The sequence below is a fragment of the Perognathus longimembris genome, chromosome 28 (assembly GCF_023159225.1).
Source record: "Perognathus longimembris pacificus isolate PPM17 chromosome 28, ASM2315922v1, whole genome shotgun sequence".
Taxonomy (NCBI): domain Eukaryota; kingdom Metazoa; phylum Chordata; class Mammalia; order Rodentia; family Heteromyidae; genus Perognathus; species Perognathus longimembris.
Window position 1 is genome coordinate 78,552,653 of NC_063188.1, and position 17,896 is coordinate 78,570,548.

The 17,896-nt window shown below is 40.2% G+C and overlaps 1 protein-coding gene and 1 non-coding gene across 2 annotated transcripts in view; both read right to left on the reverse strand.

Moving 5' to 3' along the window:
• Nucleotides 1-1,074: 1,074 nt before the first annotated feature.
• Nucleotides 1,075-17,896, reverse strand: part of Znf81 (zinc finger protein 81) — a 34,279-nt gene continuing 17,457 nt past the window's right edge. Inside the window, exons 3-4 of the mRNA XM_048335691.1 lie at nt 13,009-13,104; nt 1,075-4,984 (exon numbers count right to left, since the gene is read on the reverse strand). Coding sequence (XP_048191648.1) covers nt 3,288-4,984; nt 13,009-13,104 — 1,793 coding nt within the window. The 3' untranslated portion in view covers nt 1,075-3,287. The remainder of the gene's footprint in view (nt 4,985-13,008; nt 13,105-17,896) is intronic.
• On the reverse strand, nt 12,155-12,260 carry LOC125344385. Its single transcript, XR_007209513.1, has one exon. It is a non-coding gene; the product is annotated as a U6 spliceosomal RNA (small nuclear RNA).

Genomic DNA, 17,896 nt, shown 5'->3' on the forward strand with positions numbered 1-17,896 from the left:
AACACAGACAAAAAAGAAATTTACAGTTTAGCAGTCTCAGCAGAAACAAGTCAGTTCCTGGAATTCGGGTGGGCTCTGGGTTACTCATAGTTTAAACAATCAACAAAATGGGGGCTGCCTGAAAATGGAGTCATTTTGGCTTTTCAATACTTAAAAAATAAGTCATGGGAAAACTTTTTAGCATTTTTCTTACATTCATGTATCTTCTGGTCAAAAAGTATTCACATTACCACCCCATGCAAAATATGCTCACTCCTATTCCATGATCTCCAAATATCTCATCCAAAATTATACATCAGGCTTAAACTACGATATCAAACCTGTATTTGGTTCAGATGTGGCTGAGGCTCCTTGAATAATTTGCCAGTTTCTTGATTCAGAGCTAAATGAAACATTAAAAGAACCCCCTTCCAAATGAACACACACACACCCACACCCACACCCCCCCACACACATACACACACACTGTACAAATACTAATATTAGGATAGCTGCAATACATATTCCCATTCAAAAGGAGGAGGACCAAAAGATTGATCACTGTTTCAAAATAAGTCAATTCTGAAATCCCATTGTGTAAATTATCAGACCCTCTTCTTCAGAAGCAGATAGTGCTTCTTGATTATGGCCTGCTTCTCCCTGGGAATGGTTCCCCAGTCCATGTTCATCTATTGTTCTTAGGGCTTTTCTCTGTGATGTCCTTTAGTTACTATCAGAAACAGTTCACATTTGCAGTTGAGCAAAGTTCTTGGCTTGCATTCTCTTCATAGAGGCTAGGGAGGAGAGTCCAGAGACCATTTCCAGTCTATTTCAGGCCAATCTGGTATTTCCACTGGTAAAACTCTATAGGTTTTTCTATAAGTCTGGTTGGATTAAGCTCATGCTCCAAATGTCACATTAACCTTTTCTTAAAGATAAGACTCCTACATACAGCAATATGTCAAGCTACTGTGAAATATTGTTATACGGCTTTTTTTTTTTCAGTTTGGTGCCATTTCTGGGCTTGAACTTAGCTAAGGCCTAGGAACTGTCCCTGAGCTTTTTTGCTCAAGGCTAATGTTCTACCACTTGAGCCACAGCTCTACTTCTGGCTTTTGTCTGTTGGTTAGATGGAAATAAGTTTCATGGACTTGGCTTCCTGAGTAGCTAGGATTACAGGTATGAACCACCAGTACCTGGCTGTTATGGAGATTTTTAGATGCTTATTTATAAATGTTCATTAGTTACTAACTCCCTCAATCACCAACACAACACAATATTTCACAAAGGGTCTTATCAATACCCTCATGATTCATCTTTACCCTGAGGCCATTTTTCTTACCATGGTGAACATTTGAAAGTGGACTAGATTATGTGAAAGTTATTTCCCAACCTAGAAACTCCTGACTTTACTGTCTTTCTTCTGATTCTGCTGCCAGTGGAAGTTACTTACAACTTTTTTTCTCCTTCTATACTTTATTATGTACATCTAAAAGAAGCAAACTGACCCCTTCTGTATTCTACTGCAAATCTCCTCAGTCAGATTCAAAAGTTCATTTGGGTTTATTCTCCACCTTCCCACAAGGATAGTGACTGCTTTGCCATTTTCCCCTTACTAAATACTACAGGCTAGCTTGCTAAGTTTCCTTACTGTTTTTCTAGTCTCCACTTACTGCCTAGAGCCAAAGGCAATGCCACATTATGTTTTGGTACAATATCCACTGTGCACATATACTGTTATGTATGTGCTATTAGAGTTCAAACTCAGATCCTCAAGCTTGCTCGGCTTGCTTGCCCACAGCTGGCACTCTTACCACTTAAGTCATACATCCAGCCCTGCTTTTTGCTGATTAATTGGGAATGGAGTCTCGGGGCCTTTTCTTCATGGGCTGGCTTCAAAACATGATCCTCCAAGTCCTAGCTTCTTGAATATCTAGGAGTACAGATGTGAACCATCAGTGCCTACCAACATTATGTTATTCTTTTTTTTTTTTTGGTGGTCATACTGGAGTTTGAACTCAGGGTCTCACACTTTGCCTTACTCAGCTAGTACTTTATCACTCCAGCCCTTACACATATATACTTTTACCAATGCTTCGCATTTGCATGTAATGAAACAACCAAAAGCATAACTATTTAAAACAATGCTCATTTTATTTGTCTCACAATTCTGTATGTTGGCTTGGATAAATGCTATGGCTATTCTGAGCTGGGCTGTCCTGAGTGGGTCAGGAGGTCTAGCAAGGCCTCGCCCCGTGTCTGACAGTTGGTAAACTAAGCAGTATACAGGCTCTCATCTAGGCTGGTTTGTCTTTCTCACCTCCCAGTGGGGCAATATGAGCTTCTTCACTCAGAGGTCTCTAAATGGCAGACAGCAGCAAAAAAGGGTAATTAAGCAAGGCAGGCTTTCATACTTTTCAAGCTTCTTCTTTAGGGACTTAAGACAGCACAAATATATTACCTAATATCCTATAAGTCAGAAGTCTATTGTGGCACACAATGGGCTAAGTTATTTTCTGAAAAATCAAGCCTCTTCTTAAATCTTCATTAAAGACCATTAGCCAAAGCAAGCTTCACAACTAGGTCCAAAGTCAAAGAGCAGAGAAAAAGAAGCTACTTCTTACCAAAAGAAACAACAAAGTGACATTGCAAAGGCTCATGCAAAAAGGGTTGGGAGGAATCTGGAGAACTTTCTTCATATCCACACTGAAAGAAGATAGGAATGCTATGTCAGGGGTTCCACTGTAATTACATTAATATGTTCATAGAAAATCATACCTGCATGTTGTGTATCTAGAAAAAAAATTTTCAACTATTCCTCCTGTTATGAAGCCATAAGTACTCTGCAGAAGTGAGAGGTTTACACATCAATACATTCTCTTCTTATTCTGTCTTTCATTTTCGTGGTACTTTAAAGTATCAATTTGATGTTATTTATAAAGTGTAAAGTCGTTATAATAGTACACATTAGTGTCCTGATTTTGCATAGTTTCACATCTTTCTCCTTATAGAATTTGATAACAACTTGCCTTGTTATCCTTCCAGTAGAAAAGCTTTTCCTAATGCATCAAGCCTGTAAATTCAACTATATTTTGTGAGGTTGTGCAAGCACAGAAACTCCACTTCTTCTGATGTACTCTTAGAGGGTCCCATCTCCATCATTTTTCTCATCTCAGGTGATATAAACTGATGAACACTTTCTCAGACAATGCATTCATGAAGGATCTGTCTCAGGTGAGTGATGTAATGTACACATGGACCCAGCATCTGTGAAGAGGCTCCCTCTCTTCAGGAAATGGGGTTTACTTTCAGGAGTGGATATTGCGATGCATACTGAGCACTGATTTCTGGGTGAAGCCCTTCCCACAGTCACTGCACTTATAGGGCTTCTCTCCAGTGTGAATGGTCTGGTGTTTGTTGAAATTGGATCTGTCGGTGAAGGCCTTCCCACATTCTGCACATATGTATGGTTTCTCCCCGGTGTGAATTCGTTGATGCACCTTGAGATGTGGTTTCTTGGAGAAGGATTTTGCACAGTCAGGACATTTATAAGGCTTCTCAGTAGTGTGGATTCTCTGATGTGCAATTAACTCTGCCTTGTGGATGAAGGCTCTCCCACAGTCAGCACACACATAGGGCTTCTCTCCAGTATGAATGGTCTGGTGCTTGTTGAAATTGGACCTGTCCGTGAAGGCCTTCCCACATTCAGCACATATGTACGACTTCTCTCCGGTATGAGATTTTTGGTGAGTGTTGAGATTTGACCTGTTGGTAAATGCCTTCCCACATTCGGTGCACACATAGGGTTTTTCTCCTGTGTGGACTCGTTTATGCATCTGGAGTTGGGACTTGGAGGGGAAAGACTTGCCACAGTCACTACATGCGTATGGCTTTTCTCCTGTGTGAATTCTCTGGTGAGCAATCAAGTGAGCCTTCTGGATGAAGGCCTGGCCACACTCAGCACACACATAGGACCTCTCCCCTGTATGGATTCTCTGGTGCATTCTGAGTGTTGACTTTTGGGTAAAGGCTTTCCCACACTCACTACATTTGTGGTGCCTCTCTCCAGTGTGGATTTTCTGGTGGACACTGAGGGCTGAGTTCAGGGAGAAACCTTTCCCACACTCACCACACTCATAGACTTTTCCTCGGGTGTGAGTTGTCTGGTGCCTGAGGAGAGATGATGGCTGGAAAAACGATTTTCCACATTCACTGCATTTGTAGGGTTTCTCTCTTGTGTGAGTTTTCTCATGTACCATTAATTCTGAATTTTGGAGGAAGGCCTTTCCACATTTTGTACATATGTACAGTTTTTCATCTCTGTGGACTCTCAGGTAAATGCTCAGTAGTGGCTTCTGTGGTAAACCATTTGCGCATTTGCTAAGCTCATGATGCTTTTCCACGCTGTGAATTCTTGGAGGTGTGAAGAGGCGTGATTTGGGGGTATAGACTTTCCCAAATTCAGCACATGTGGTTGCTTTCTCCCCAGTAGGAGGCTTCTCATTTTGTTTGGGGCTGGAGACTTTTCCACATGGATTACTTTCATATAATGTCACTCCTGCAGGTGAATTTGCATGATTAATATAAGAAGAATCCTGGGTGAAAACTTGACCCTCCTCAATAATTTTATCTACGTTCTTTGCTGAATTGTTTTTATTATGAATACGAACATCTAAATTATTTTTAAAATGCTTCCCCAATGAGTTGGGCTTAGGAGGTCTCTTCTGTGCAGGTGGAAAGTCTGAGCTTGGAAGTACATATTTCCCCATGTCTGTGTATTTGAATTCCCACTCTGCACTCAATGTTTTCTTAGTGAGGAAAGCAGCATTGCTCAGAGGCTTCTTCTGGTTTTCCTTACTCCTATGTATCTGTTCAGCATCTTGCCAGAGGTCTTCTAAAATGGAATACAATGGATAATCTCTCTTCTTGTCAGTTTCCATTTCACAATGAAATGGAGTTTGGCTGGAAATTCTTTTTCGTGAGTTCTTGATCCCAAACTTGCCATCTAAAGAGGATGAAAAAAAAAAAAAAAAGGAAAACTGACATGAGTAATATCTAAAAATAAGTGCCCATAAGCAAATCCCAAATGAACACCTGGAAGTCAGTAAAGAAGATGATGATGATGATGACAGCGGCAATGGCAAAGGTGATAGGAAATATATATGGAGAAATTTTTATTGCTGACTTCTTCTGTGACTCCCCTAAAGCTCAGGCATTATTCCAGGAAATATACACATATGAATTCATATAATACCTTCCAAAGTTCTCCTTGTCGACCTTCTGTAGGTAAGGAAAGTGAAGTCCTTGTTATGTGATTTGCCAACACACCTGGATATTAAGTAGTGGAGACTGGAGTTCAACATAAGAGCTTAGCTCTATGCTGGTAAGATGGTTGGCTATAAAGAAGGTTGAATAAATGATGGATAAGACAAGGATTTGGGCCAGGTGTGGTAGCTCATGCCTATAATCCTACCTACTCAGGAAGCTGAGATCTGAGGATCGTGGTTCAAAGTCAGCCTAGGAAGGAAAGTCTGTGAGATTCTTATCTCCAATTAACCAGAAAAAAGCCAAAGTGAAGGTGCAGCTCAAGTGGTGGAGTGCCAGACTTAAGTATACTCCCAAGTAAGAACATGAGGCCTTTAGTTCAAGCCCCAGTACTGAAAAAAAAAGAGAGAATCCATCTGTGGTAGAGATAGATGGCTGTCCAGTAGGGTATCTTCTCAATGGTTTGCATTAACAGAATAGTCATCAGGACTATGGATACCTAATCATACAACGTTTTTCAGCCTCCTTGAAGATTGCTATGGCTATGTAATAGTACTCACAGCAACAGAATGTGAGAACAAATGATGCTCTCACACCTTCAAACTAGATCAGTGGGACATCAGGCACGCGTGCTACTTTCCTGTCCACTGGAACGTGGAACTGGCAGCAACACAAGTTCAAACAGGTAGATTCTAAAGAAATCTAAGAGATGGTGGATTAGTATACTGAAGAAGCCTGGATTCTGGAATAAACATAAGCAACAAGTATCTCTATAAGAGGAATAAATTTATTTAGTAGTTCAATCAACGTTTCTCATAATCTTTTCATTACTGCAAATGAACTTTAACATAATTTATACAGTACTCTCTTTGAAAGTATGGATGTTTTCATGAGGTACATTAGATTGTTCTCTTTTCTTTTTCCTGTATTGGGAATTGAATCCAGGGCCTTGCACTTTCAAATGCTTTATCAATTTGGCCCACCCCTTTTATTTGTATTTTCCTTTTAAGATAGGATCTCCCTAATTTTGCCAGTGTGGGCACTGAATTGAGATACTCCTAGCACTTCCTCCTGGGTTACAGGCCTGCACAAAACACTTTATCCTTGATATCATTTTAAAATAATTTTTATTATCTTTAGGTGGTTACACAAAGGGATTTCAACATGCTAGTTCATGAGTATAATGCATCTTGAACAATGTCACCCCTTCCATCATGTCTCCCCAATCTCTCTCAACCCCATCCATTTAGTATAACTTTAAGGTCTATAAAATTTGTGAAATAAGGGGCTGGGAATATGGCCTAGTGGTAAAGTGCTCACCTCATATACATGAAGCCCTGGGTTCGATTCCTCAATACCACATATATAGAAAAAGCCAGAAGTGGTGCTGTGGCTCAAGTGGTAGAGTGCTAGCCTTGAGCAAAAAGAAACCAGGGACAGTGCTCAGGCCCTGAGTTCAAGCCTCAGGACTGGCAAAAAAAAAAAAACAAAACAAAAATTTGTAAAATAAGTTGGACACCAGTAGTTCACACCTGTAATCAAAGCTACTCCGGAGCCTGAGATTTGAGGATCATAGTTTGAAGCCAGCCCAAGCAGGAAAGTTGGTGAGACCCTTATTTCCAATTAAATACCAAAAAGCTGGAAGTAGAGCTGAGGCTTAATAGTACAGCACTAGTCTTGAGCACAAAAAAGCTCAGAGACAGTGCCTACACCAAAATGTAAAATAATGCTTCTTCTTTCATTTATATCCTTAATAATATGTGTTTTCTTTTTCTTTATTTACTAATCATAGTTATTAATAGTATTTATATTTAAAGAACCAAGTTTGTGTGGTGTGGAGGATGGAACCCAGGGTCTTGCACCTGCTAGGCAAGCACTCCATCACAGAGCTCCTCACAGAACCGACTTTTAGCTTTCTCAGCTTTCACCAGGGTATGTCTTTAACTGAAAACAAAAGAAGGCAGAATTTGGAGGGGAGTCAAAAGTTGGAGGTGACTAGTGTGCAACTACTTCCTTCTTTTCATGAGTTTCTGTGGAGTAGCTGTACTCCTACCAATAGTGTGGGACCACTGAAATTTCTTTAAAATCTGGTTATCCTTTTGCCAGAGGAATCAGAAAAAGGAGGACAGGGTGCCCAGGAGCAAAACAGATAGAAAGAACAACCCCCAAAGAAAGGACAAAAAAGCAAAAACCCCAAATACTATATATAAACTCTGTTTGGGTCTTTGCCTGACACCTCCATGCTGCATGGAAAGGGCAAACAGAAAGCAAAGTGAGAACCCAGAACTGGATGTTACCACTTAACATGAGACAGGGTTTCCTGTTTGAGTCCAACATAGTTAATGGCTTCCTACAACAAGAACATTAGATGTTTCAAGATCATATAACCTGTCTGGAAACTGGCGGCTCACATCAGTACCCCTAGCTACTCAGGAGGCTGAGATCTGAGGGTAACAGTTTGAAGCCAACCATGGGCAGGAAAGTCCATGAAACTTATTTCCAATTAAGAACCACACACCCTGGAAGTGGAGCTGTGTGGCTCAAGTGGTAGAGCACTAGCCTTGAATATAAACATGCAGGAACAGCACCCAGGCCCTGAGTTCAAGCCCCAGGACTGGCACAAAAAAAAATCCCATCAAGAAAATTTCAGATCCCAGGACTGTAAGTTTGGGTCCAGCTTAAGCAACATACTAAGCTCAGTATGTTGTCTTAAATAAGGGAAGAAGAGAAAGAGAGAAGGAGGGAGGAAGGGAAAAAGTTGGACTTCAGGTCTAGAATGTTTTCCTGGTGAACTTCATGAGGGACTAAAACAATAATCATTCAGAGCTATTTCAAAAAGCAGAAAAGGGAACCTTTTACAACTCATTTTATGTGGCCATCATAACCCTAATATCAAAACAAAACAAAAGCATTGCCAGGAACAAAAACTATGAACCCGTACCACTCATGAAAACTGCAAATGATTTAAACAAAATATTAGCAAATAACTCCAACACTATGTAATAAGAGTATGCCAAACCCAAGTAGTATTTATCGAGAAATGAAATGTTAATTCACTAGTTTAAAAATCTAGAAATAAATCCACCTATTATCAGAAGTAATGAGGGGGAAAAAAGAAAGTACTTGACAAATGCAACACTCAACCATGATAAAAATAAGAAAAAGCACCTCAACAAGCTAGGATTAGAAAGGAGCTTATATAACCTCATTAAAGGGCAGCTAGCAAAACCCCACAGCTTACATAACATTTAAGGATGAAAAATTTCTATTCTCCCTCCTAATATCATGAACAAGGAAAGAAAGCATGCCCACGCTCACCACGCTCCTTAGTCTTAGTTTAAAAAAAAAAAAGGAAAGGCAAAGCAATCAAACACATGAGATTGGAAAAGGAGTGAACGTGTCTCTATTTTTAGGTAATAATGATTACTTAGCACTTAGATGAAAAAGCCCCAAGGAACCTACAAGAAAAGAAATCAGTGGATTCAGTAACATACAAAGCCAGTATACAAAAATCAATCACCAGCAATTTGTACTAACAAGCTGAAATTAAAAAGCAAACTTAAAAATTGTTAGTATATATTAGCAATGAACAATCTCAAAATAAAATTAAAATGCAGACATTTATAACTGCATAAAAAATCAAATACTGAGAGATAAATTTAATGAAAGGTGCATAAGACGTCTACATTGAAAAGAATAAAACTCTGCTGAAAGGCATTAAATACCTAAATGGGGCTGGGAATATGGCCTAGTATCAAGAGTGTTTGCCTCATATACATGAAGCCCTGGGTTTGATTCCCCAACACCACATACATAGAAAATGGCCAGAAGTGGCGCTGCGGCTCAAGTGGCAGAGTGCCAGCCTTGAGCAAAAAGAAGCCAGGGACAGTGCTCAGGCCCTGAGTTCAAGGCCCAGGACTGGCAAAAAAAAAAAAAAGAAAGAAAAAAGAAAACACCTAAATGGCTGCAGAACTATGCCATGTTAAGGATGTCAATTCTCCTAAACTTCATTCTCACAGTCAACTGAAAAAAATCATAGTAGGTTCATGGATTACATGCATTCTTGACTTACATTTGCAGTTCTGATGTGATTATTGGTATGTAACTCCACCAGCTGTTCAGAAAATTAGTCAATTTTAAGAAATATGCCAAAGAAATTCAATGAAACAAAGAAAATCTCTTCAACAATTAAAAAAATAGATATCAATGTTTTAAAAATGAGCCTTGGGCTGGGGATATAGCCTAGTGGCAAGAGTGCCTGCCTCGGATACACGAGGCCCTAGGTTCGATTCCCCAGCACCACATATACAGAAAACGGCCAGAAGCGGCGCTGTGGCTCAAGTGGCAGAGTGCTAGCCTTGAGCGGGAAGAAGCCAGGGACAGTGCTCAGGCCCTGAGTCCAAGGCCCTAGACTGGCCAAAAAAAAAAAAAAAAATTAAAAATGAGCCTTAACTGGGTGCCAGTGGCTTACTACTGTAATCCTAGCTACTCAGGAGGCTGAGATGTAAGGATTCAAAGCCAGTCAGGGCAGAAAAGTCCATGAGATTCTTTTTTTCAATCAAGAACCAAAAAATAAAATAAAAATTAAAAAGCCAGATGTAGCTCAAGTGGTAGAGTGCTAGCCTTGAGCAAAAAATGTTTAGGGACAGCACTCAACCAGCACACACATGCACACACACACACGCACGCACAAACACATACACACATACACGCACACACACAGATACCACACACAAAGCCTTGGTCCTTACATCACATACATATATAAAAGGAATGTTATGCATCTAAGACAAGAAAGATGATAAAAAATCTACTAGGGCTGGTGGGTCTCACCTGTAATCCAAGCAGTTGGGAGACAGTAGACAGGATTGAACATTTAAGGCTAGTCTAGGTTACATAGAAAAACCTCATTTCCAAAACAAAACAAAATAATCTCAAGAATAAGACAAGGAAAAACAACCCAGTAAAAGCAATAGACATAAATAGATTTTGTATTAACAAATATATGAAAGATGCGCTTTACTCTCATCAGAAGTATAAAAATTAAAATCGTACTGCAATACTATTGTGCATACAGTTGAATAACAAAAATGAAAGCCTGATACTAGCAAATACTGAAAAAGATGTGAAGCAATGGGAATGACCATGTTATTCCTCTTGGGCACATAAAATCAAATAACTGACTAGGCAGACAGTTTGTCAATCTTTTGTTAAAGGTTAGCATACATGTATTATAGGACTCAGCAAGTACAATCTCTAGAATTTACTAAAAGGAAATGTAATAAAGCGACTCAATGCTGGGGGCTCTGATCTCATCAATGGATCAATACTCTGATATGTTCATAACAGGATGCCTTTATTAGAAGGTGATAAAAATGAAGTTGGGGCCTAGCTTAAGAAAGCATGTCACTGGGGGCATGTAACAAGCCAGCCTGAGAAAAAGAAAATAATAGTTCACAAGAACCCATCTCAAGAGAGAAAGCTGGGCATAGTGGCATGTGCTTGTCATCTTAGCTACAGCAAGAAGTATAAATAGGAGGGGTGTGGTCCAGGCTGGCCCTCTCAATAAAAGAAACCATATCTCAAAAATTACCAGAGCTAAAATGGCTAGAGATGTGGCCCAAACAGTAGGCATACCTGTTTAGCAAACATGAAGCCCTAAATTCAAATCCCAGTACCACCATCAAAAAAAAAAAAAAAACAGGGCTGGGAATGTGGCTTAGTGGTACATGGCTTGCCTAGCATGCATAAAGTCCTGGGTTCAATTTCTTAGCACCATATAAACAGAAAAGGCCAGAAGTGGTGCTGTGGCTCAAATGGTAGAAGAGTGCTAGCCTTGAGCAAAAACAAACTCAAGGACAGTACCCAGGCCCTGAGTTCAAGCCCCAGCTAGGCAGAGGTAGAAGATCCTCCTAGTGGATCACAATCTGAAGTCAGCCCCAGGCAAAAAGTTTGAGATCCTATTTTTAAAAAAAAAACAGAGCAAAAAGGAATGGAAGCATGGCTCAAGTGGGAGAGTGCCTGCCAAGCAAGTGAAAGAACTTGAGTTCAAACTTCAGTACCACCAAAAAAAAAACTTTACTGCAGCAGCTTCATTTATAATTACCAAATTTTAATAATCTATCCATGGACACATATACAGATTAACAAATTACAAGTCTGTTTAAGTACCTTTTATCCAAAATACTTGAGAGTAAAAGTTTTCTAAATTTTGTAGATTTTTTTGTGTGTCAGTACTGGGCCTTAAACTTGAGGCCTGGGTACTATCCCTTACTTTTTCACTCAATCTGGTGTTCCACCACTTAAGTCAAACCTCAACTTCCAGCTTTATGCTAGTTAATTAGAGATAGAGTCCCAATGATATTTCTGCCCAGACTGGCTTTAAACTGCAATCTTCATAACTCAGCTTCCTGATTAGCTAGGATTAGAGACATGAGCCACCAGTGCCTGGCAGAGTTGTTTTGTTTTGTTTTGCTTTTCCCCATTTTTCTATTAGAATATTTACATTGACTTTACCAGTTAAAACATCCCTACTTCAAAAATAAGTAATCCAAAATCAGATTTCCTAACATTTTAGCTTTTTAATTTTTGAATGAGTGACACTCAACCTCTATACTCACACCATGGAATATTACTCAGAATTTAAAAGGAATAAGGCTAGTGACATATTTGATAACAAGGATAAATTATAAAATCATTGTACTAAATGAATGATTCCCTTTACATGAAGCACTAATAAAGACAAATCTCATCTGCAGTGAGGAAAAGTATATCAGTGATTGCCCAGAACCAAGGTGGCTCTGGGTACCGAGTCCAAGGGGCATTCTGTGTAATGGAATGTCATATACATGATTTGGTGGGTTGTTATACTGGTGTATCTTTACCAAAACACATCAAAGTATATACTTTATTTTGGGGGGGACACTTCACAAATTTGCACGCCATCCTTGCACAGGGATCATGTTATTCTCTGTATCGCTCCAGTTTTACAGTATATATGCTGCCAAAGTGAGCACCAAGTACACACTTTAAATGGTTACATTTTGTTCTTTTTTTTTTTTTTTTTTGCCAGTCCTGGGGCTTGGACTCAGGGCCTGAACACTGTCCCTGGCTTCTTTTTACTCAAGGCTAGCACTCTGCCACTTGAGCCACAGCGCCACTTCTGGCCATTTTCTGTATATGTGGTGCTGGGGAATCGAACCCAGGGCCTCATGTATATGAGGCAGGCACTCTTGCCACTAGGCCATATCCCCAGCCCTACATTTTGTTCTAAGTAGATAATATTTTATTTTAAAAGACAAAAATGAGCTGGACACCAGTGGCTCATGCCTGTAGCTACTCAGTTGGCTCTGATCTGGAGGATCAAATTATGAGACTAGCCTAAGGAGAAAAGTTCATGAGACTCTAACTCCAATACAACCAATAAAAAGCAGGGCTAGAAATATGGCTCAAGTGGTAGAATGCCAGTTGGGGAAGTGTGAAGCTCTGAGTTCAAACCTCAAATACTGGCAAGTAGGAAAGAAAAACTGCTAAGTGACAGTGACCATAAAGCCAAAAGATAGGAGAGAGGTTGGAAAGTGGAGAGAAGTAAGGACTCCAAAAGCAAAAGGACTGAGAGCATGGCTTAAATGAGAAGCATGAGGTCCTGAGTTCAAGTCCCAGTACTGGGATGAAAAAAAACTAACAATGATAGTGTCTTGAATGATCACTGGTTTTGGAGGAAAAGAAAATACTTACTCATCTCTGTGCCTGATTCATACTTACCGCAACAGCTCCGATGTGGGGCTTCGTCCTCCAACATCCATGGTTCCTCTCCTTGCTCCAACTTGAAGATGACATCTGGCTTGGGAACTTCAAACCCTGTCAAGAGAATAGTATAAAGAATTGGGTTCAACTCTTGAGAACAGTATGGAAGTTCCTCAAAAAACTTAGCATAGACATACCCTATGGCCCAGCCATACCACTTCTAGGTATCCATCCTGAACAACAGGATCCAGGATATGACAAGGACACCTGCACATCCATGTTTATCACTGCACAGTTCACAATAGCCAAAATATGGAAACAACCCAGATACTCCAGTACAGATGAATGGATCCAAAAAATGTGGTACCTGTACATAGTGGAATTCTATACAGCCATTAGAAATGATAAAACAATGGCATTCACAGGGAAATGGACAGGTCTTGAACAAATAATGTTGAGCGAGACAAGCCTAGAACATAGAGAGCAAAGGCGCATGGTCTCCCTGATATGTGGATTTTAGAAATAAAAAACAAAGAAACATGACAAAGAAAGCAGGACCCAAGGCACCAATTCACAGAGAGACCAAAAAAGCGGGGGCAGCCTCGGGAGAAAGGCACCCAAAAGTGAAACACAAACTCTAAATTATATGTACATAATTTAATATCCAGTCTGTAAAGAGCACCAAAGATAAAGAAGCAAAAGACTTCTTCGTAATCAATCTTAGAGAAATTAAAGGACCCTATACCCTTTCCTCACACAAGATGTACACAAGTACACATCTGAAAGAAGCTAGAAGGAGGACACAGAATGAATGGAAAATGGGGAAATACAGTATAAAGGGCCCAACAGATGCAATGGGCACTGAGGAAAAAACAAACTAAGCAACTCAAGGGCAGCAGGGAGGGGGGAAAATTAGAGAAAAAGAAGAAACAGATTACTTGTAGCAAAAGGAAAGAATGTATATGTACATATCACCTGATCTGGGAGGAATTGTTTTACAGTTACTAATCACAGAGGACATAAGCATTGTAGACTAGAGTGACAATGTACATTAAGGATAAGATTTGTTTATTTTATTTTATATTTTGGTTTTTTAAAAAATAATTAAGAAAGCAAGGGGGTGGAGTGAGGAGCTGAGGGAGAGGGAAGGAGGGAGAAAAATGAGGAAGGGGATAACAGGTATGACAAGAAATGTATATGTACTCACTACCTTAAGCATGTAACTGTAACCCCTCTGTACATCATCCTGACAATAAAAAAAAGAATTGAGTTCAGACAATTGCTTTCTATTTGCTCTTTGGGAAGTAAGTACATTTCTTTAGGAACAGTGTAATGATCACAGAGGTGAAAAGCCGATGAAGGACCTCAGACAAATCAAGAACAATACCATTCCACACTCCACAGGCTCAGCAGGTAGCCCGGCAGCTGAGAGAGCTCTCCACTCTCTACCAAGGCTCTGTGTTCCTTTCCTAGGGCTGCCACACATAAAAAGCATCAAGCCATGTGTCACTGGCTCACACGTGTAATCCTAGCTACACAGGAGGCTGACTTATGAACACTGCAATTAGAAACCAGCCTGGGAAGGAAAGTCTGTTGAGACTCTTATCTCCAATAAAACTACCAAACAAAGCTGGAAATGGAGCTGTGGCTCAAGTGGTAGAGCACTAGCCTTTAGCAAAAGAAGGTCAGGGACAATGCCAAGCCCTGAGTTCACACCTCAGGACTGGCACAACAAAAATCATTGAAAACTGTAACTTTAAACAACAGATATTTATTCAGTCTAATTTTGAAAGCTGCTCTCTCTGATGGAGCTAGGATACAAGCCTTTTTTACATGTATCTTCTAGCTACCAGTATTCGCAAAAATTCTTGCTGTTATTTGTCTTTCAAATTCACTACCCCAATAGCATGGCTGTACTCTGTGTGTGTCTTCTCCTTATCTTCCCAGTATGCATATGTGTTCATATCTGAGTTCGCGTGCACAATGCAGTCCCCCCCATGTGCACCATCCAGGTAACAGTCTCTTTTTTTAAAAATTAAATTTTATTGACAAGGTGTTGTGCAAAGGGGGTACAGTTACATAATCAGGCAGTGAATACATTTCTTGTGATATCTTACACCCTCATTTTCTTCTTTTTGGTATTTAGCTGCCTCTTTTTATTACAAGGTACTAGTTTATGTACTTGCCTTGAACACATTTTGCACATTTTCATCTTGACCACACATGAACCACACTCCTCTGAATCCTCTTCCCAAATCAGTTGCAATTTTTGGACCTCTATGTCCATTTTTGTATCACTTGATTTTAGTAAGAATCCTGTTTCATCAGTTTAGCAAGAACCCCCACCTTAATAACCAATCCTTACATCATAGCTGATGAAATTTCTCATCTCTCCCACCCCTGGGTAATAAGTGATCACTTTGCCTTGACTTCAGTCATCATCTTTCTTTGGTAAGCTGGGCCAGAAGCCCTTACCCAGGATGCTTCCTGGTAGTCATCATCCATTCACTGGCCCCCATGGTGCTCCTTGGTTGTAAAATCCCACTTGCCTATGGTGCCTTGGGAATTCAGCTAGTTGTGCACTGCAGTCTCTTTTCCTCTATTGCAATAATCCTGAATCAAAGGTATCTTTACTTGCTTTCTCTCTTCAGTCTGATGAAAATCAAACTTGGACTCTCATTCTGCAAGTGACTCAACAACAATCAAACTGAATTCACAACCCCACAGGGTGAGAACATTTATTGGAAAAGAATGAGATCTTAAAGGGAGAATAGGACCATATAAGGATATAAGACACCGAACCTTAAATGTGTAGGGTACTGAATCTCTCTTCCTCTCCTCTCCTCCTCTCTCTCTCTCTCTCTCTCATTGATTCACTTTCTCTGATTGGTTCTATCCATCATTCATTGGTTCTTGTATGCACATTTGGTGATAGCCTCTCATTGGTTCTGTACCACATTGGTTCTTTCTCATTGGTTCTATCTCACCCACTCTTTGCTTCTATCACTCTCATTGGCTCTTTCTCATTGATTCTCTTCCTCTAATTGGTTCTATCTCATATGTTCCATCTTGCTCCTTGGTTCACTTGCCCAAACATTGATTATTTCTGTCATTGTGCTCTCTCTCTTGCTCTCTCTCTCTCTCTCCCCTCCCCCATTGCTTCTACCTCTCATTGGTTCTTTCTCACATAGTGATCTTTTCTCATTGGCTCTCTCTCTAAAATTGTTATCTCTCATTGGTTCTCATTGCTTCTATCCCATTAGTCTTCTCTACCAAATATTGGTTCTCTCCCAATGGTCCATTCTACCTCTCACTGGTTCTTTTCCATTGGTTCTTTCTCCATTGGTTCTCTTTCTCTCTTTAGTTGGTTCCATACATCTATCTTTCGCTCTCATGCACAAGTTCAGTGCTAGTCTCTCATTGGTTCTGTCCCTTATTAGTTTTATCACACACTAATTGATTCCCTCATTCTCATTCATTTTCTCATTTGTTCTCTGTCGAGTATACTCTTTGGTTCTCTCACTTTCATTGGCTCTCTCATAATAACAATAAAGCAGTGAACCAAAGATAATGAGAGAAGCAATAAGAGACAGAGAACCAATGTGAATGAGAGAACCATTGAAAGAGAAGATCATTGAGAGAGAATATTTATGAGAGTATCAATGAGGGAGAGAACCAATGAAAGATATCCAATGAGAGAGAACCAGTGTATGAGAGAACCAATGAGAGGTAGAAACAATGAGAGAGAGAATCAATGAGATAGATAGAAGCAGTGACAGAGAGAACCAATGGAAGGACAAGCAAACCAGTGAGAGAGAGATGGAATATTTGATATAGAACCAGTGAGAGGAAGGGAAACAATGAGATTGAGAGAAGCAGAGATGACATGTGGGAGAGAACAAATGAGAGAGAACCAATGAAAGACAAAGAACTGATGAGAGGATACAACCAATTACCCATGACACAGAAGCAGCAAGAAAAGGATAAAACCAATGAGAAACATAGAACCAATTAGCAAGAGAACCAATGAGAGAACTAATGACAGAAGCAGTGACTGAGACAAACCCTGAAAGAGTACAAAGCAATGAGTGAGAAAAGCAAAGAGCACATGCCAGAGAGCCAATGTCAGAACCAATGGAAGAGAACTGGTGAAGGAGACTAGCACTGAGCACATGTGAAAGAGAACCAACTAGAGATAGACCAGGCTGGGAAAGTGGCTTAGTGGTAGAGTGCTTGCCTAGCATGCAATTTCTCAGTACCTCATACACAGTGAAAAACAGAAGTGGCACTGTGTTGTGGTAGAGTGCTAGCCTTGAGCAAAAGAAGCTCAAGGACAGTGCCCAGGCCCTGAGTTCAAGCCCCAGGACTTCCAAAAATCCAAAAAAAATCAGTAGACTAAGATCTTAGGATGATGATTTGAAGCCAGCCTGGCAGGAAAGCCAATGAAACTCTTATCTCCAAATAGCTACCAGAAAACTGAAAATGGCACTCTATCTGAATGTGGTTGAGCATTAGCCTTGAGCAAAAGCTAAAGGATAGTGCCTAGACCCTGAGTTCAAGCCCCATAACCAAAAAAAGAGAAGAAAAACAAAAAAAGAAGCCAGGAGCTGGTTGCAGGCTCACGCATGTAATCCTAGCTACTCAGGAAGCTGAGATCTGAGAATCGTGGTTCAAAACCAGTCTGGGCAGTAATGTCTGTAAGAGTCTTATCTCCAATTAACCACCAGAAAACCAGAAGTGTACAGGTAGCTCAAAGTGGTAGAGTGCTAGCCTTGAACAAAAGAGCTCAGGGCCAGGAATACAAGCCCCACAACTCACACACAAAGAAAAGTGAAGCAATGAGTGCAGTTTTAGCTCAAGTCAACTCCAATGGGACCAAGTGGTCCTTGAACCTGTCTTGTGGTTA